Below are 15,539 nucleotides of genomic sequence, written 5' to 3'. Positions count from 1 at the left end.
AAACTGGGATCAGGACTGCTTCTTCCCTGCCATGAACAGCACAGAGATTCAAAGTAAAAGGACTGCAGTGGGGACTCTACCCGGAGACGGTTGTTGAAGGTCTGTGAGGCTCTCTCACTGAAGTTAAACTTGTTAGTGAGCTTTCGCTCCTTGGGTTGCCTAGGAGTCATCACTTCTTCTTCAGTCACTGTTTCAACTGCCTGGAAATAAAGACCCAGAGGACCAGGACTCAGTTGTGAAAGGAAAGGGGGGGATCCTGTCCTAGGATAGAAGGGAGATGAGAGAGAGGATACTGCCAGATGTGTTGGCACCTGCAGCTTCTAACTTCTCACCTTCAGTCTCCCTCCTTCCACCCCAAGTTACCCCTGAAGCCTCCATCCACAGCCTGAGCTAAAATTGGTGGGATAGAGAGCAACATCATCCATACTTCAACTGTAGGCACATCTGTTTGACTCCCAGTTTCAGCTTCAGCTTCTGCTTCCTTGGGCTCTTCATCTTCCTCAAGGTTTTCTGTGTCTGAAAGCACCACCTTGGCGGACTCCTGTGAACCTTGATAGGATACTTCCAATAAGCTCAAAGTCCAGGCCTGCTCCCCCAGCCCCTAGCAAGGAAGGGTCTTCATGGCTCCTGCCTTTCAGACCTTGCCTGTTTCTCAAATCCTCCCTGGCCTAAGTATCATGGATTAGTTCCCAGGCCTATTCAGGTCACCTATCTATGAGTTCTTATCTAAGGAGAGTCTCTGTAAAGTTCTGCCATAGGGATCCATTCCTTAGAGTAACCAGAGAAAAGTGATCAGACTTAGGGCTGCAGCCTCGGGTTGGTCTAGAGTCCTACCTGTCACCATCTCAGCACGGTAGTTCTGCCGCCGTCCTTCATCCGAATCTTTGGGGATCAAGTTCCCAACCTGGCTGAAGTGAACTGCCAGTTGGTTCACAAAGCCAATAAGCTTATATGTGCCTTCCTAAGAAGAGAAGGGGCTGAGTCATACCAAAGTCCCCAAAAGGGCAATTGTTAGAATGTAGTTTGCCTTCATTCTATAACATATATAGCCCACCTCTGTTATAGGAAATAGAACTCACCAAACCCTCAGTTCACCTGAAGTTTTCACTGAATTTCAGCTTAAACAAGAGGAGTCAAATAAAATTAGGTATTTTTGAAAGTTGTCATCAAAGACTTATTTTAAAATACCTTCTCCTTCCAACCTGAAACAGCTCCACAGTTACCTGTCATTGGTTCCCTTTTCTTGTCTCCTACATCCATGCCAAGGGATTCTAGTTCACCTGCTTCACCAGACTCTGGGCAGGTCAGATAATCAAATGCATCCAGCCTAGCCCTCTCTCCATTGTATGTTAGTGAATGCCAGAACTGAATAAATGATCAGAGACAACAAAATCCCTGATCCTCCTGGTTCCACCCAAGAGTACCACAGAGATCCACAAAAGGTTTAGGTTTGACATTTGTCCAGGTCACATGGTAAATGAGAAGTAGGATTAATCTTAAAGCCCCAAAGTCCAGGCAACCTAGGGATTCATTCATTCTTCTTTGCCGGGGGGATGGGATCAAAAAATTTATACCAAGATTTAAGCTTAGTTTCCTTGTTTCATTCACTCTTCAACATACAATTTTTTATCTGTTCCAATTTGTTATATATGACAGCACTATGCATTTTGGCTCATTGCGTACAAATGGACCACAAATTTTCGTTTCTCTGGTTATATATGTTGCAGAGTCACACCATTTATGTAATCTTACATGTATATAGGGTTAATAATATCCATCTCATTCCATCATCTTTCCCATCCCCATACCTTCTCCTCTCCCCTTACTCCCCTTTGCCCAATCTAAAGTTCCTCCATTCTTCCTTTGACCCCCAGCATTATGGATCAGCATCCATATATCAGAGAAAACATTTGGCCTTTGGATTTCAGGGATTGGCTTATTTTGCTTAGCATGATATTCTCCAACTCCATTCATTTACCTGCAAATGCCATCATTTCATTCTTCTTTAAGGCTGAGTAATATTCCATTGTGTATTTATACCACAGTTTCTTTATCCATTCATCTATTGAAGGGCACCGAGGTTGGTTCCACAGTTTAACAATTGTGAGTTGAGCTGCTATAAACATTGATGTGGTTGTGTCACTGTGTAACATGCTGACTTTAAGCTCTTTAGAAATAGACCAAGGAGTGGGATAGCTGGGTCAAATGGTTGTTCCATTCCAAGTTTTCTTAGGAATCTCCGTACTGCTTTCCAGAGTGTCAACAAATATTTTTAAAAATATTTTTTAGAAGTTGAAGGACATTTATTTCATTCGTTTATTTATACATGGTGCTGAGAATTGAACCCAGTGCCTAACACATTCTAGGCAAGTGCTGTACCACTGAGTCACAACTTCAGCCCCAACCAATAATGTTTGAGCTACCAAAATGTGCCAAGTGTTTTAGAGATGCCCAAGATTAAAAGCTGAGCAAAAGCAGACACTATCCCTGCTTTCATAGAGCCTATAGTCTGGTTCCTATAGATTCACCCTCACTGATCAGCATCCTAGCAACCACTAAAATTCAATTACAGATCAGAGGTTCCTTTTCATGTCATATGGAAAACAATTATATCTATATAGTACACTGGGATAATTTCACAGCAGAGGAAACCAGCCCGTGGCTTCCAGTTGTACCAGACCTAACTGTTCCCAGACAGCTGGAATGTTCCTATCACATAGGTTGGGAGGCTTTGCCTTAAAAAGTCACCATGAAGCCCTCCTCTCTCAATAACTCATTAAAAGCATGGTCTTTGGAGGCAGGCAGAATTGGGTTCAAATCCTTAATCTGCTCCTTATTATCTGCATGACATTGGGCTTAACCACTCTAAGCCTTAGTTTCTTCATATAACAAATAAGATTATGATATCTAATTTGCAAAATAGTGTATTGAAATAATGAAAATAAATGTTCATCATTATGTCCCAGAGTCTGACACAGAGTAAAAGATCAATACTTATGTCTCAGTGCCTGACACATAATAATAATATTATATTCTATGCTCAAAAATATTATGCTCAATATTAATACTCAATAAAAATGTTAACTATTATTATGATGATAGAGGTGCCCATGTGCTTTGGTTTGAATAGGGAATGTCCCCCAAAGTCTCAGTGTTCAGAGATGGGGGTTTTAGGCAATTCTTTTATCATGAGGGCTCTGATCTCATCAGTGGATTAATCTATTGGTAGCTGAATGAACTACTGGGAAGTGGGGCCTAGTTGGAGGAAGCAGATCACTGAGGATATACCCTGGGTTTCTCTTCTCCCTGGCCCCTTTCTCTCTCTTCCTTTCTGCTTCCTACCTATTGGAAAAGTATTTTTTTAACTAAATGATTATTTTAAAGATTCTTAGAAAAAAGGGACTCTGCAGGGCACTTAAGGCACTGCAATTAATAAGACTGCAAGGGAGATGCATAAAAAATTCTTTTTTTTTTTTTTTTAAATCTCTGGAAAACTCCATGCAAAATCCCAGGATTTCAGCCAAGAATCTGTTTAAAAAACAATCCCAAACGAGCCAAGAAGAGGTTTTTGCAATGTGGCAAGTCACTGACACTTCAAGGAGACATAAAGGCTGTGCCCGGGAGGGGATGACTTACTTTGAAGCTGTACCTGACAATATTCTGGGGTGCATGTGGGTTGTTGGCTGTCAGGATCCGGGTAAACTCCTCCTTTAACTCCTGAGGGAAAGAAATATCAAAAGGGTCATACATGAAGATCCCTCCAGGGGATCCCTCTGAGGCTTAGGGTATCAGCAGACATCTCATGTCCAGGTTCTGTGCAGGTTTCTAATCTGTACTGTGGAAGAACACATTTCTAAAGCTGGAGGAGGTGGAAGGAGCAAGGATAAGAAGCTGCTTACTCACCGCATCGGTTAACTCCAGCTGGTCAGGAGGTCTAACTGTGGCTTTGGACTGGGACCATTCATCTGTCCCTTCTCCCACTTCAGTCCCTGAATCTTCATCCTGGACAAAAACTTCATATAAGCATTAGGAGCACCTAATCTGCTTGGGCAAGCAAGTAATGCTACAGGAAGCCCCTTCACTGATAAATCCTCCCAGAAGTCAAGCTCTGCCTATTGAATATAGTATATAAGATGTGCAACAGACCACTCATGGAACAGTCCAAATGAATTGCTCAATCCAGAGTTCACATTGTTATGAAGATCACAGCCACCTCTACCCTGCAGGGGTCAGGGCTTAGCTGGAACATTGTGGTGGACCTTTGGCCCAAGTAGTGGGACCGGAAGAAATGGCTCCTCCCTCCTGCTTTCCCTAAATTCTTTGAGGCAATGTCCAGGAGCAGTTGTCAAGGCAAGGCTTTATTCTAAGTGGCTTAGACATCCAGAAAGGATGCCAACCTGTTGTTTAAGCTATTTCCACTCTAATTTATAATAGACCTTCCATTATGCCACCTTCAAGGTTACTCTTTTCTTTCTTTTTTAGTGTATTATACATGATAGTGGAGTTCATGTATTCAGAAGTAAGTATAACATAATTTGCTTGATTTCAATCCCCAGTTCTTCCTCTTTCCCTCCCTTCCTCCCTTCCCCTTTAAGATTACTCTTAGGGCTAGGGTTGTGGTTCAGTGGTAGAGCACTGGCCTAGCATGTGTGAGGCACTGGGTTTGATTTTCAGCATTGCATATAAATAAATAAAAATAAAGGTCCATCAACAACTAAAAAAAAAGATTTAAAAAAAGATTACTCTTAAAGCAATATTCTTTGGCACTTGGTTACTTTAAGCCAAAAATAAAGGACTAGAAGTTTTGCCTTCCCTGATAGACAAACACCTTACCAAAGTGACCAGGACATATTTTTCAAGATGTTCACCTTGCTAGCAAGCAAAGACATGCAAAATTAAAACAATACATTTCTTCACTATAAAATTGGAAAACTATAAATCAACTAAGCAAAACTAGCATTCAGAACTGGTGATGTTGTAAGAAAGCAGGCATCCATAAATCAGGCACACCATTTTCAAGAGCAATTTGAAAATATTCCCCAAAGCCTAATAACTATATGTTATTTGACAAAAATGTCTACCTGAAGAACTTACATTAAGGAAATAACAAAGGGCATGCCTAAAGATTTAGGTATATGAACTTTCATTACAGGATTGATAATAATAGTGGAAAAAAAGGAAACATCTAAATGTCCGTCTATGGGGCATGATTGAACAAATTATGGTATGGCCCTAAGGAACATATGGTAAAATATATGTGGTAATTTCAAATGATGCTATAAAAGTGTATGTGTTAGCAATGGAAGATACTCTAAATATTTTGTGTGAAAATAGGTTATAAAATAAAACAATTGAATTCCACTTATAAATAAATACATGTAATTTTTATATGTGCATAAAAATTTCTGGGAGAATATAACATCACATATTAAGTAAAAGTATATCCCAGGGTTGTAGACTTAAGGATAATTATAATATTCTTCTAGCATATTTGAATTTTCTAAAAATATGTAGAAAATATTCAATAAGGAAAAAAATGCCATTAGCATCTTGCTAAGAAGATGAGATCTCAGCACTTACTCTCTTCCTGGTTCCTCTGCCCATGCTGAGGCTCTGAAAGAAGAACAGAAACAGATGGCAAGTCATAAGCAAATTGACGTGAGAAAATCATAAACGTTACGGGTCCTTCTACCCAAGGATCTCACATACTAAGGATATTGAGCTTTCCCAATTATCAGGAACAGTTCCAGTGCCACTTTCAGTGGCCACATGTATTTCTTAGCCCAGCCAAGGAGATCCTGTATCTGAGGCAACCATTTCAGACTCAAAGGAATTACCTATGGAGAATAATCAGGTAATTTAGTACTGGGCATTTCTTTTTCTTCTTTTTTTTTTTTTTTTTTTTTGTACTGGGAATTGAATCCAGGGATGCTTTACCACTAAGCTACATTCCAAGCCCTTGTTTATTTTTTATTTTGAGACAGGGTCTTGGTAAGTTGCTAAGTCTGGCCTTGAACTTGTGATCTTCCTGCCTAACCTCCTAAATTGCTGGGATTACATGTGTGCACCCCTGTGCCTAGCTCTAGTTCTAACGTGCTGAAATTTTAAGTTCTGAAGTGCAGTGCTGTGGTTTGGATGTGGTTTGAGTGTGCCCCAAATGTTCATAGGTTGAAGGCCTACTCACCAGAGCAGTGGTCAAGAGGTGATGGTACATTTAAGAGGTAGAGTCCAGTGGGGGCTCCTTGGGTCACTGGGGGCATGACCCCAAAAGAGATTAAGGTATTTCTCTGACCTCTTGGTAGTTCTCAGAGGGTAGTTATAAAAAGAGCAAGTCTGGCTCCTCTCTCTCTGCTTCCTGGTTCAAGATGTGATCCTTCCTCTTATACAAACTCTGTCATCTGCCATGAAGTCCTCACCAGAGCAGAGTTGTTGCAAGAGCCATGCCCTTGAATCTCCAGAACCATGAACTAAAATAAACCTCTTTTCTTCAAAAGTAGCCTGTCTTAGGTATTTTGTATAATGACAAAAAGCTAATACAAGCAGCATGCTGGATTCAACTCATTAAACATTTGAAGAGCATCTATTTATGTGTCAGTCACTAACCTAAGCAGTGGTACAAAGACAAAGAAAGTTTGCTCTGGGTCTGTGGAGGGCAGATGAGTGTGATCAGTGCTCTTCAGTCACTCACTCAGTATATGTTCCTTTGAAAGGTAGCTCTGTGCCAGCAATGGGATGTGTATGCACAGGTTGCTATAGGAGAGCACACAGGTACCTACCCACTTCAGCGTGCTCAGAATGGATTTCCAGAGGTGGTGTTTCTTAGTTGGGTGTCAAAGGACAAGATGCATTATCTACATGGAGATGTTTTTCAGAAGGCATAAATAGCATGTACAGGGGCTGGGGTTATGGCTCAGTGGTAGAGTGCCTAGCGCATGTGAGGCACTGGGTTCGATCGTCAGCGCCACATAAAATAAATAAATAAAAATAAAGATATTGTGTCCACCTACAACTAAAAATAGTTTTAAAAGTAAAAATAAATAGCATGTACAAAGGCATGAGAAGAACAGTCATAGAGTCAGTAAAGTATTCCACCAAAAATCTCACAATGTATATATAGAACAAAGAGGTATTTCAGATATCAAGCATGAGGGGACTCAGTGTGGGGTGGAGGTATTAGGGAGGGGACCTTGGAAGAAGCAGGCTTAGAGCGCTGAAGGAAGGGTCAAGGCACCAGAATATAAGCCAATGGGAGCGGGAGCATACTGGTGGCAGAATGCACTTGGGAAGAGACCTCTACTTCCAGCTCTATCACTGACCATTTGTGTGATCTTGCAGAAGTCTCTGGACCTCAGTTTTCCAAATGTAAAGTGAGGGAATTAGAGCAAATGGGCTTTTACAGCTCTTATAACAATAGGCTCTGTGGGAGAGGCTTGGATGGTAGAAGGGAGGAAAAGGGTTTCAAGGGAAAAGAAAACATGGCTCAGCTTGATCTGGAATTGTTGCTGGTAGGGCAGGCAGCAGGGTTTAGATTTCTGCCAGGTTTCCAAGGTTTCCAGTGATGGGAACCCTTCTCTTGAGGCTTTGCCACAGGAGCCAGAAAACTCTTTCCTTTGAAGAGCCTCTGATCCCTAAGGTAACGGTATGGAAGCGTTGCAATGTCCACCAGCTTTCCGGCCCACAACAGAGCACTGGAGGGCCAATCCCAACCCAAATCACCAGACTTAAATAGAAAATGAGATCCAGTTACAACTGCCCCCTGTAAATATGTCTGTAAAACATTTATCTGGCAATAAAAGAACTGACAAGGCAATTTGAATGTAATTGTTTTTGGCAGTTGGAAATATTTCAATTAACACACTATAAAAGCCACACTATAATAAATGCAAAACAGGCCAATGAAATCAGCTACAGCCCTGACTTCCCAACCATGGCAAAGGAGATTGAATGTCAGGCTGCCACTCTGGACCCTTGGTCTTCCAAAAAGGAGAAGCCTGAGACAGACAAGCCTGAATTCCTAAAAAGCTTTTGATGGTTCCTCCCACAAGCCATCAAACCACAGAAGAAAGCCCAAGCTCCCTCCCCAGGTCCTCAGAACTCTATCATCTGGCCCCAAGTCTCCATTCCAGCCTGCTCTCTCGGCCCTCATGTGCTAGGTTTTTGAGGGGCAATTCAGGAAGGCTACTCAGTCCCTGAACCTGGCCTGAGTCTTCTTACCTCTTCTTTTTCCCAGCTTTGCATCTGGCTATTCCTCCTGCCAGGAATGCCATCTTTCCCTTCCCCCTTCCTGCCCCTGCTACTTCTGCCTTACAAAAATCTACCTCTGTTCATTCTTTATCGAACTTTTCCTGACATATTACCACTTTCCTCGTATATCCTTCTACTGTTTATTTCCTCAGTTTGAGCAGGCTGCCTCCCACCTTCCATCACTACCACAAGTACTGACTGCAGTGAGATTAAGAATCAAATGTATCTTCAAACAGATGCTCTCTTGTCTCTGGGTTTTGGTCTACAAAAGGGGACACAGTATTATGAAAAGAAGCATACATAATATTGCAGTATATATGAGAGGTGACTTGAAACTTTCAGCTTTGGAGCCTCACTATTTTTATAGTATTGACCAAAGAAAACCCTCTTCTCTTGGGCAGGTTGTTCTCATTGACCAAGTGGGTATATCAATAAAGGAGTGAGGAAGGAAGTGGAAACCTACCCAGCCTGCCACAGCAGACAAGTTAACTCTAGTGATCAATGTGATAACTGATTTCCCAGCCTGAACTCCTTCACAGTTGAGCTTTTTTCTATTCTCATGGTTACAGATTTCATTGTCAACACCCCGAAGGCAGGAACTGTGTCTTATTCAACTTTAGCATTAGCACAGAGCCTAGCACTTGGATGTAGTAGCAACCACTGAGCTAACTAGTGGTCACTTCTCAGTTCTCTTACAGGATTTGACATTGTTGAGGGGTCCCTCCCTCCTTTTTGAAACTTCTCCTCTAGGTAGAGAGTTTCCTCATTTCCATGTCACCAATCTCTCCAATGTTTCCTTCTCAATATCCTGGCCCCTCCCTCCAGGGATTTATGTTTGACCCTGGATCCTCTTATTTTACATACTCCCCCAGGATACTCCTTTCCCCACCCATAACTTCATCTTCTACCTTATGATACAGCTCAAATCTATTTCTGTTGTTTAAGACTTCCCACTACCTCATGATCACAGTGTATTCAATATCTTAAAATCCAACCTCACTATGTTCTTTTTTCATCCCAAACTGCCTCTTCCTCCAATATTCCTGTCTCATGCAAGTGTAACACCATCCATTTAGTGACTCAGGTTAGAAACAGAAGCCATCAAACATGCCTGCCTTATCTTTATCTTTTCATTAGCATTTTATTTCAAAGTCTAACAATTCTATTTCTTCAGTATCTTTTGTAACTCTCCAGTCTTTTATATCCCCCTTAATTCAGGTTCTTACTGTCTTTTACCTAATCACATTTGATCTTCTGTCTCTAATTTCTTCCCAATTTAATGACTATATCACTATAATCATTTTGAGCTATTGAGTGCTTACTACTCAGTCAATTAATAAGCTATTTATGAACATTATCTCATTTAATATTTACAAGTATCCTCTGGGCTCAGAGCTATCACTTTCCTATTTTACAGATGAGGAAATCAAGGCATAAAGAGATCAAGCAACGGACTACAAATTGATCAGGACTTGAAGCTAAACTTCTAATCACTATCTCTAAATGATCTTCCTAAAATATAAATCTGATATGTCACTTTCCTGATTTAAAGCCTCCATCTCAGTTGTGAGATGAAGTCTGAGCTCCCTATCAGGCCATTCACCTCTTTCCTACTCTTTTCCTCCCACAGTCACACAAGGTCACTTACAATATTCCCTAAGTTTATACAGGAAAGAACTATGTAAGCAGGTAGACTGAGCCTGTGTGTTTGGTAGTCAGATAGGCCCCTGAGTCTTGGGCAGTAAGAATGGCTGACCTAGGAGGGGCTGCCCACAAAAACACCTTCTTCTGCCATGTTCACAGGACTTCTTTCCTCAGTCATCTTCACTGCCGTATGTCAAGCATCTTGCTTTTTTCCCTCAATATTACATGATTAGCCATGATGTCTGGCCACAATACCCTCTGTCAGATCAGCCTCTACATGGGTCCATAGACCCTTTGAAGATACTGCCTTTCTGGGCCTCTAACCACATCTTATGTTTTGTTTTGTTTCCAGAACTGGGGATTGAACCCCAGTGGAGCTTTATCACTGAAGTACACCTCCAGTCCTTTTTTATTTTGAGACAAGGGTCTTACTAAGTTATCTAGGCTGGCCTTGAACTTGTAATCCTTCTGCCTCAATTTCCTGAATTACTGAGATTACAGGTGTACACCACTGAGCCCAGCTAACCACTTTGTTCTTTAGATACAGTTCTAGACCACCTCCTTGGCTTAGCACACTCTTGGATGATCATTAGGTTAATATCCCTCCTAGTTTGGCCCAGTCCTCAAAACAGCCCCACTCAGCCTATCCCGGGACATTTGAGGAAGCCAAAGGACAAAGAGTAGATTCCAAAGAAGTCTGGAAAGCTATGGATAGGAACCGAGAGAGAATTTGATAGCTAATACTGCTACAGCAGTTATACATCAAGAACAGATGTCTGAAGTCTATTTAGCAGGCACAATCTGCAGAAGGGACAAGAAAGGAGAGGGGACAAGCAGAGACCAGTTGACCACCATTACCACCCCTAGCTATACTCACTCAAAGTGACCAGGCACAGTACTGGGCACTAGATAGTCATTATACCCCATCCTTACAGCCTCCTTGCCAAGTAGGTAAAAAAATGATTACCATTTTATTTATTTATTTACTTTGGTACTGGGCATTGAACCCAGGGGTGCCTAACCATTAAGCCACATCCCCAGCCCTTTTTGTTTTTATTTTGTGACAGGGTCTCATTAGGTTGCTGAGGCTGACTTTGAACTTACAATCCTCCTGCCTCAGCCTCCTGAGTTGCTTGGATTATGGCATGCATAACCACGCCTGGCTGGTTCCCATTTTAAAGACAAAGCTAATAAGAATTGCTCATGTCAAATGATATGGTCCATGAAACGGTACTTTGAAAACAAAATTTCTAGTAAATCTAAGAGTTGATTATTACCACTCACTTAGCATTTACCAGCACTATTTTGGTTCATGAGCCACTAAACAGTATAAGTGACCTATTAGTCTCTGAGCATACCTTAGAGATAAATAAGGAGATTAAAAAATCTTTTTTTATTTTTATTTTTGGTACCAGGGATTGAGTCCAGTGGTACTCAACTACTGAGTCACATCCCCATCCCCTTTTTTAAAAATATTTTTTAGATGTTGATAGACCTTTATTTTTATTCATTTATTTATATGTGGTACTGAGAATTGAACCCAGTGCCTCACACATGCTAGGCAAGTGCTCTACCACTGAGCTACAACCCCAGCCCCTAAAAAATTCTTAAGTTGTTCCCTACCATGAAGAGACAATATTTTTTAAAATGAGTATGTGATCATGGGAACCATGAAGCCCAAGCGTAGACTTTGAGTCAATCATACCTAAGGTTTGAGTGTCCACGGTTCTACCTGCTAATTGTATGATCCTAGGCAAGTTACTTATCTTCTCTGAACCTCAGTATCCTTATCTTTAAAATGGGCATTGAAACAACTCCCTGTCAATCACAGGCTTGTCATGAGAATTAAATGAGTTGCACATGAAGTGCATACTATGGTGCCTTGCCAAATTCATGCCCAATAAATGATGGTTGGCAGCATTATGTCCCCATTTATAGATCCTGCTCTGCCCTCAGCCACACAGGATCTGTGCGTAATTTGCTCACTAGGAAGCACCCACCCTAGGAATGACTAAAGTCTTCAGCAGCTCATATCTCCATCAAATAATTAAATGCTGAAACAGGATTGTTCCTGGAAAGTGGGGCTCTTCAAAGCATGCAAACCCAGACACTCTATCCTCCTTCTTGGGGCCCAAGAGACTTTGCCATTTCAGTTGTCTTGGTCCTTATTTTAAAACTCACTAACAGGTTTCCATTAAGCTAAATTGAAACTAAATACCTCACTAGCTTGCAGTTTCAGTTTCTAAAAGAGTAGAAGCTCTTGGTCCCAAAGGAATGGCAATTCACCAACAAATCTTCCTCCAGCTATATTGAATGCATTTCAAGTTCCAAAACCTAGTGCAATGTTGAAACACACAGAAAGTGCCTAATAAGTGTTCATTGTTGAAAGAGATCTCAAAGTTTTGAAACAGTCCTATGCAAGGTAACAGGCATTCTCATACACTGTACTGAGAGTACAAATTGATGCAAACTTTTTGTAGGATAATTTGGCAATATGTATCAAAATTTTAAATGCATATATCCCTCAATTCAGCGACTCTATTTTCTTGAATTTTTCTTATAGAAATTTTATACATACATCTTATGTATCCTGCTTGCTGCAAGATTGGATACTTTGAAAACAAAATTTATGTGCAACGTTATTTGTAATATGTTTAAAATGGAAAAAAAAATTCATCAATAGGGGCCAAATTAGATAAATAAAATAATAGCAATTTAAGGGGATATTAATGTTTTAAAAAGAATGACTATTGTACAATAAGGTGACTACAATTAATAACAAGGTATTATATTCTTGAAAATTGCCAGAAAAGCAAGTTTTAAGTGTTTTTACAACAACAGCATAAAAGAGAAATTGTGAGGTAATGCATGTTAATCAGCTCAATTTAGTCATTGCATAATGTGCACGTTTAAAAATATGTTGTACATAATAAATATATAATTTTTGCCAATTAAAAATAAATTTGGGGGCTGAGGATATAGCTCAGTTGGTTGAGTGCTTGCCTAGCATGCACAATGCCCTGGGTTCAATTCCCAGAACCACCAAAGAAAACAAAAACGAACAAAGCCAGCCTCAGAAACTTAGAAGACCTTGTCTTAAAAATAAAAAGGGCTGGGGATGTGGCTCAGAGGTTAAGAATCCCTGGTACCAAAAAAAAAAAAAGAAAAGAAAAGAAAAGAAAATTAAAAATGAATTTTAAAATAGTATATTATTGAAAAAATAAAAGAATGAGGTAAAAACCTTCTTCTATTGTTATGGAAAGCTCTCCAAAACACATTGTTAAATAAAAATGCAAGTCACGGGTTTAATAGTGTAGCTCAGTGGTGAGTGCTTGCCTAGCATGAGTGAGGCCCTTAGGTTTGATCCCCAGCACTGCCAAAAAAAAAGCAAGTTACAGGAATAGAGACCCATCTGCCATCTACTTACTTTAAGAACACATGTGTTTGTATATTTGCATATGTATAAAAATTTCTGGAAGAGAATACAGAACCTGTTGAGGATGGTCTTGTACAGGCAGTATGAGTAGGGAATTGTGGGAGAAGGAGACTAAGATTGTTCACCTTATATTCATTGTCTTGGTTTTAATATTTTTAATGTGACCATGCATTACTTCAATAATTTGACTTAATTGAGAATTTAAAAATCAACTAAGTACAGCAAAAGATGTTTTTCTTTCCTACTAATGTAACATTAGCACAGTGTTTAGGAATCAGGAAAAGGAAATACAAGCCTAGCCCCATGCCTCCCTGGAAGTTCGGGAGGACAGAAGCCAATTCCTTTGGACCCTTTCCAGATAAGGCTGCAGGAGGCAAGGCAGCGTAGAGTTTAAAAGACAGAGCTCTAGAGTAAGACAGCTGGATTCCTGGCTCTGCCACAACTATATATGAGGCCTTGAGCAATATATTCTCTAATCCTTATCCTCTTATCCATAAAGTGGAAAAAAAATATTACTTCTCTTTTCATAGAATTGCTGTGAGAATAAAGTAAAAAACAATGCATACAGAACACGCATTCAGAGCACAGTACACAGTAAGCCCTCAAGTATAAGTGGAAAAGTAGATTTTATGGTTGCCATCATTTTATTATTCCACCATAGTCTGCCATGCAAGGCAATTGAGTCCCTTTCTGAGAAAACACAAGGAATAACTGAAAAGTGTGTTGTCCAGGTCCCAAGATGTCCTTGTCAGAAAGGACTGTAAATCTCAGGTGTCATAACAGAGGAATAACAAGAAAAATACTTTGCCTTTATTTAAGGTCTTTCAGCTTACTAAACATTTTTGAGTATATAGTACCATTTGACCTTTTTTTTTTTTTTGCAGTGCTGGGGATTGAACCCAGTGCACAAGGCAAGCACTCTACCAACTGAGCTATCTCCCCAGCCCTACCATTTGACCTTTATAGCAATCTTTTGTGGATGGATGTCATTGAATTTTTCTGAATCTACTGAGACATCATCATATGATTTTTCTCTATTATTTTGTTAATGTGAAGAAATACTTTGATTTTTTAAATGTGAAATTAACTTTGTGGTTTTGGGGAAAACCCACTTGGTCTGATATTTATTTTTTATATATTGCTGAAACAGATATAATAAAATTTTGTTGAAGATTTTTGGCATTTATGTTCCTGAGGGATGTCAGACTGTAATTTTCTTTTTGTATAATAATTTTGATTTTGACATTAGGGTTATGCTGACATCATAAAATGAGTTGAGATTTTGTTTCCTTACCTTCTGTTTTCTGAAAGATTGTGTAAGATTGGTGTTTGTTTAGGAGTTTGGGTCTTGCTATGGTGCCCAGATTGGTAAGTATGCAATCCTCCTGCTGGGATTACAGGTGTGCACCACTGGACCCAGTAAATAAAAGTGGTGTTATTTATTCCTTATATATTTGATATGATTCATCAGAAAAACCATTTGCACCTTGAGTTTCTTTGTGGGAAATTTTTAAATTATGAATTCAATTTCTTTAATAGATATAAGTTATTTTCCAATTCTTCTTTTGGTTAAGGTAAATTGTTTTTCAAGAAATTCACCCATTCCATCTAAGGGGAGGAATTTAACGACATAAGATTGTTGATAATATCCCTTTATTATCCTTTTAATGCCTGTGGGATCTGTAGTGATATCTCATTGTTCATTACTTATATTGGCTTTTATGTTTTACTTTTTTATCTTGATAAGCCTTGCTAGGTTTTACCAATTTCATTATTTTTTTCCAAGAGCCAACCTCTGGCTTTGTTAATTTTCTCCATTATTTTTCTCATGGTTTAATGAATTAATTAATGAAATAAGTGAAACCAATGAATAAATCTTGCTGCTACACTTCAGGTTTAATTTTCTTATCTTTTCTATGTTAAGGTGAAAACTTAAAACATTGGTCTTAAACCTTTCTTCTTTTCCAAGATAGCATCTTTATTGAGCACCACTTTAGCCACACTTCCATAATTTTTTATAGATTTTCATTACCATTCAATTAAAATATTTTAATTTCCCTTGTGATTTGACTCAGGTAATTTAGAAGTATATTCTTCAATTTCTAAATTAAAATTTTTTTTTTGTATTTGTAGATGGATAATATGTCTTTATTTTATTTGTTTATTTTTTTATGTGGTGCTGAGGATCAAACCCAATGCCTCTACTCATGGAAGG

General features: G+C 39.5%; 1 protein-coding gene across 2 annotated transcripts in view; it reads right to left on the bottom strand.

Annotated features, from left to right (window-relative positions):
• The window catches only part of DNAI1 (dynein axonemal intermediate chain 1), a 64,702-nt gene that overhangs the window by 37,731 nt on the left and 11,432 nt on the right, over positions 1 to 15,539 (bottom strand). For both annotated transcript variants that reach the window (XM_079113251.1, XM_079113250.1), the window contains exons 2-7: positions 5,581 to 5,613; positions 3,904 to 4,002; positions 3,637 to 3,717; positions 835 to 961; positions 428 to 549; positions 81 to 200 (exon numbers count right to left, since the gene is read on the bottom strand). In XM_079113251.1, the coding sequence (XP_078969377.1) occupies positions 81 to 200; positions 428 to 549; positions 835 to 961; positions 3,637 to 3,717; positions 3,904 to 4,002; positions 5,581 to 5,613 (582 nt within the window). The remainder of the gene's footprint in view (positions 1 to 80; positions 201 to 427; positions 550 to 834; positions 962 to 3,636; positions 3,718 to 3,903; positions 4,003 to 5,580; positions 5,614 to 15,539) is intronic.

Source organism: Sciurus vulgaris (genome assembly GCF_902686455.1).
Source record: "Sciurus vulgaris genome assembly, chromosome: 15".
NCBI lineage: Eukaryota > Metazoa > Chordata > Mammalia > Rodentia > Sciuridae > Sciurus > Sciurus vulgaris.
This window is presented reverse-complemented; position numbering and strand designations above follow the sequence as displayed.